Source organism: Canis lupus, chromosome 21 (genome assembly GCF_011100685.1).
Source record: "Canis lupus familiaris isolate Mischka breed German Shepherd chromosome 21, alternate assembly UU_Cfam_GSD_1.0, whole genome shotgun sequence".
Taxonomy (NCBI): Eukaryota; Metazoa; Chordata; class Mammalia; order Carnivora; family Canidae; genus Canis; species Canis lupus.
This window is the reverse complement of record NC_049242.1, coordinates 26,922,620-26,926,777: the sequence shown is the minus strand read 5'-3', so window position 1 is coordinate 26,926,777 and position 4,158 is coordinate 26,922,620. Positions and strand designations below refer to the sequence as shown.

At 46.8% G+C, this 4,158-nt stretch overlaps 1 protein-coding gene across 1 annotated transcript; it reads right to left on the bottom strand.

Moving 5' to 3' along the window:
- Positions 1-2,657: 2,657 nt before the first annotated feature.
- On the bottom strand, positions 2,658-3,611 carry OR51R1 (olfactory receptor family 51 subfamily R member 1). Its single transcript, XM_038568146.1, has one exon. The coding sequence runs from the start codon at positions 3,609-3,611 to the stop codon at positions 2,658-2,660; it is 954 nt and encodes a 317-aa protein (XP_038424074.1).
- Between the last annotated feature and the right edge of the window lie 547 nt (positions 3,612-4,158).

The window sequence follows — 4,158 nt, the reverse complement described above, 5'->3', positions numbered from 1 at the left end:
AATTCGGGGCATATATATTGAGGATTATTAAGTCCTCCTGTTGGATAGATCCTTTAAGTATGGGATAGTGTCCCTCTTCATCTCTCACTACAGTCTTTAGGGTAAATTTTAGTTTATCTGATATAAGGATGGCTACCCCTGCTTTCTTTTGAGGACCACTTGAATGGTAAATGGTTCTCCAACCTTTTATTTTCAGGCTGTAGGTGTCCTTCTGTCTAAAATGAGTCTCTTGTAGACAGCAAATAGATGGGTCCTGCTTTTTTATCCAGTCTGAAACCCTGCGCCTTTTGATGGCGTCATTAAGCCCATTCACGTTCAGAGTTACTATTGACAGATATGAGTTTAGTGTCATCATGATATCTCTTCAGTCCTTGTTTTTGTGGATTGTTCCACTGAATTTCTTCTTAAAGGGGAATTTTAAGAGTCCTCCTTAAAATTTCTTGCAGAGCTGGTTTGGAGGTCACATATTCTTTCAGTTCCTGCCTGTCTTGGAAGCTCTTTATCTCTCCTTCCATTTTGAATGAGAGCCTTGCTGGATAAAGTATTCTTGGTTGCATGTTCTTCTCATTTAGGACCCTGAATATATCCTGCCAGCCCTTTCTGGCCTGCCATGTCTCTGTGGAGAGGTCTACTGTTACCCTAATATTCCTCCCCATAAAAGTCAGGGATTTCTTGTCTCTTGCTGCTTTAAGAATCTTCTCTTTATCTTCGGAATTTGCAAGCTTCACAAGCTTCACTATTAAATGTCCAGGTGTTGAACGGTTTTTATTGATTTTAGGGGGGGATCTCTCTATTTCCTGGATCTGAATGCCTGTTTCCCTTCCCAGATTAGGAAAGTTTTCAGCTAGGATTTGTTCAAATACATATTCTGGCCCTCTGTCCCTTTCGGCGTCCTCGGGAACCCCAATTAAACGTAGGTTTTTTTCTTCCTCAGGCTGTGTTTATTTCCCTTAATCTGTCTTCATGGTCTTTTAATTGTCTGTCTTTTTTTTCCTCAGTTTCCCTCTTTGCCATCAACTTGTCTTCTATGTCACTCACTCGTTCTTTCACCTAGTTAACCCTCGTCGTTAGGACTTCTAGTTTGGATTGCATCTCATTCAATTGATTTTTAATTTCTGCCTGATTGGATCTAAATTCTGCAGTCATGAAGTCTCTTGAGTCCTTTATGCTTTTTTCTAGAGCCACCAGTAGCTGTATAATAGTGCTTCTGAATTGGCTTTCTGACATTGAATTGTAATCCAGATTTTGTAACTCTGTGGGAGAGAGGACTGTTTCTGATTCTTTCTTTTGAGGTGAGGTTTTCCTTCTAGTCATTTTGCTCAGTGCAGAGTGGCCAAAAACAAGTTGTATTGGGAAAAGGAGAAAAAGAAAGAGAGAGAAGGAAAGAAAGGAGAAAAAGAAAAAAGGAAGAAAAAAAGGAAAAAAGAGAAAGAAAAAGAAAGAAAGGTGAAAAAAAAGGGTGGGGGAAGCAATCAGAAATCAAAAAGAAAAAAAAAAACATGGGGGAGTATCTTCTGATTCCATATACTTTAAGTCCCTTGACTTCCCTTGGAACTTGTCCGTCTAGCTGGTCTTCTGGGGAGTGGCCTGTTGTGCTGATTTTCAGGTGTTAGCACTTGGGGGAGCTGCTCTGCCCGCTGCCTGGTGCAGGGCTCAGTGGGGATTGTTTACCCCCTGAGGCCCCAGGAGGAACTACCGCAGTGGCGGGGCCAGCTCTGGAGCCCTGGATTCAGCCCCCGCAGTAACTCCGGAGCTCTCCGTCTGCAGGGCCTGGAGGCTCCGGGGCGGGGCCGCTGATCTGCTCAGCTCGGGGCAGGGGCGTCCTTGCTGTCCTGGGCCCTCCCGGCCTCTGCCTGTCCCGGGGGGAGGCGGGATCCTGGGCTGTTCCCGGCGCCCTGTGCTCCGGGGTCTGCGCTGTTGGATTCGCGCTCCCCCCCGCAGCCCCCTCCGCGGAGCCGCCGCCCGAGCCCCTCCGAGCTGCTCCGGGTCCCGCAGTGCGCGCTGCAGCCCTTATGGAGCTCCGCACTCTCCTGCCTGCGCCGCAGGTGTCTGTTAGTGTCCCAGGGAGCCCGAGGGCATCCCCGCCCTTCTGGGTCCTGCTCCAACTCCCTGCGAGCCCCTTTCCGCCCGGGAAGGTCGGTGCAGCTCCTGCTTCTCCGGGACGGGGCTCTCCTGTCCTGGGGACACTCGCCCCAGCCTCAGCCCGGCTCCTCACGGCCCCTCCCCCTTGGAGGCCTTTTGTTTCTTTATTTCTTTTTTTCCGGTCTTCCTACCTTGATAGAAGCGCGAACTCTTCTCACTGTAGCATTCCAGCTGTTCTCTCTTTAAATCTCAGGTCGAATTTGTAGATTTTCAGGATGATTTGAAGGTTATCTAGGTAATTTGGTGGGGACAGGTGATTTGGGGTCCCTACTCTTCCGCCATCTTGTCCCCCCTCTGCAATGAGTGTTTTTTAAGGTGATACTTAAATATACTTTTCAATGGTCTCAATTCCTCAAAATTATAATTATAGAAGCTGATGGTGCCTCACAAAGGCTCAACAGTAAAACCTGAATCATTCAAACCTTAAGAATTAACTCTCCATCACTAATTCTCCCTGGCTCCAAGAACCAGATTGCCCCCAGAGAAGTCTTTTGCCTCTGGATCCTTCTCTTCTTCTAGGAGACGTCAACCCTCTTCCGTTTGAAGCTCTTTAGGAGGCCCTGACGTATCTGTTTAGACTTGATGCAGTAAACAATAGGGTTCATGAAAGGTGGGACCAAGAAGTGCAGGTTGGCCATGAGCACTGCCAGAGCAGGGTAGTTGTGCTTCTCTACCCGGTGCAACACAGATAGCCCTAGTTTGGGCAAATAAAAGATGAGAACAATGCAGAGATGTGAGACACACGTGTTAAGTGCCTTGAGCCTTTCCCCAGGTGATGCAATGCTCACCACTGTTCGTAGGATCAGGGCATATGAGAGCACAATGAGGAAGGAGTCAAGGCCTAGTGAGAAGAGAATGGAGACTAGGCCAACCAAGCTGTTTATCTGGGTGTCTGAGCAGGCCAGTCCCACAAGGTCACAGTGCAGGCAGTAGCAGTGAGAGAGTACGCTGATCTGGGGAAAAAGCAGACGTCGCAGGAGGATGGGTCCTGGGAGATTGAGCAAGACAGCCCTCACAAGGATGGCAGCCCCCATTCTGGCCATGGCTGAGTGAGTCAGAATTGTGGCATAGTGCAGAGGTTCCCGGATGGCAACAAAACGATCAAAGGCCATGGCCAGTAGCACACCAGATTCCACATAGGTGAAGGCATGGATGAAGAACATTTGTGCTGCACAGATATCAAAGGGAAGCTCACGAGCATTCAGCCAGAAGAGCCACATCATCGTGGGAAAGGTAGAGGCACTGAGTCCCAGATCAGAGGCTGCCAACATAGATAGGAAAAAATACATGGGTTCATGTAAGGCTGGATCTGTACGAATCAGGAGAAGGATGATACTGTTACCCAGGATGGAAACCACACAGGTGAGGTTGACAGGGATGGAAACCCAATGATGAGAGGCTTCCAGGCCTGGAAAGCCAGTGAGGAGAAACGTAGAGTGACCAGAAGTGCTGGTGTTGCAGGAGAACATAGTGATTCCAGGAGGGAGTTGTCCACTCTGCATGTAAGAGAATAGGCAATCCATTCATTTGATCATCACTTATAAAGTCCCTACTAAGTGTGGGATGGAAAGGAAGGCCTGCCCTACAATCCTTTCTTAGGCCATTAAAGAAACCTCATTCCCCTTAGAAGCCCCAATCCCTTCATGGCTAATTTAGGTGACAATGAATACATTTTAAGAGTTGATCTCTGCTTACTACTTTAGCCACTCAGTATCTTTTCTTGGGCCTAAACAACTGTCTTTATTCACTTAACCTATACCCAAAGGCCTATTTCCTGGGTGCCTTCTCAGATTAAATAATGAAGTAAAGAGAATAATTTTCTGTCAAAATTTAGGGTGGTATTATGAATAAGCACTTACAACTCCATTTTTATTTATTCTTAGAGACAAGTTTTCCACAGCCTGGCCTATTAACAAATACACTAGATAGTACATATTCAAACAAAGGATGTATTTTCAAAAACTTCATCTGAGGAAGCAGATTGGTTTTTCTTCTACTGCTGTTATCAAATCAACA

Excerpts from the sequence above, each read along its gene's own strand:
- OR51R1 (XM_038568146.1), bottom strand. The coding sequence starts at position 3,611 with ATGTTCTCCTGCAACACCAGCACTTCTGGTCACTCTACGTTTCTCCTC.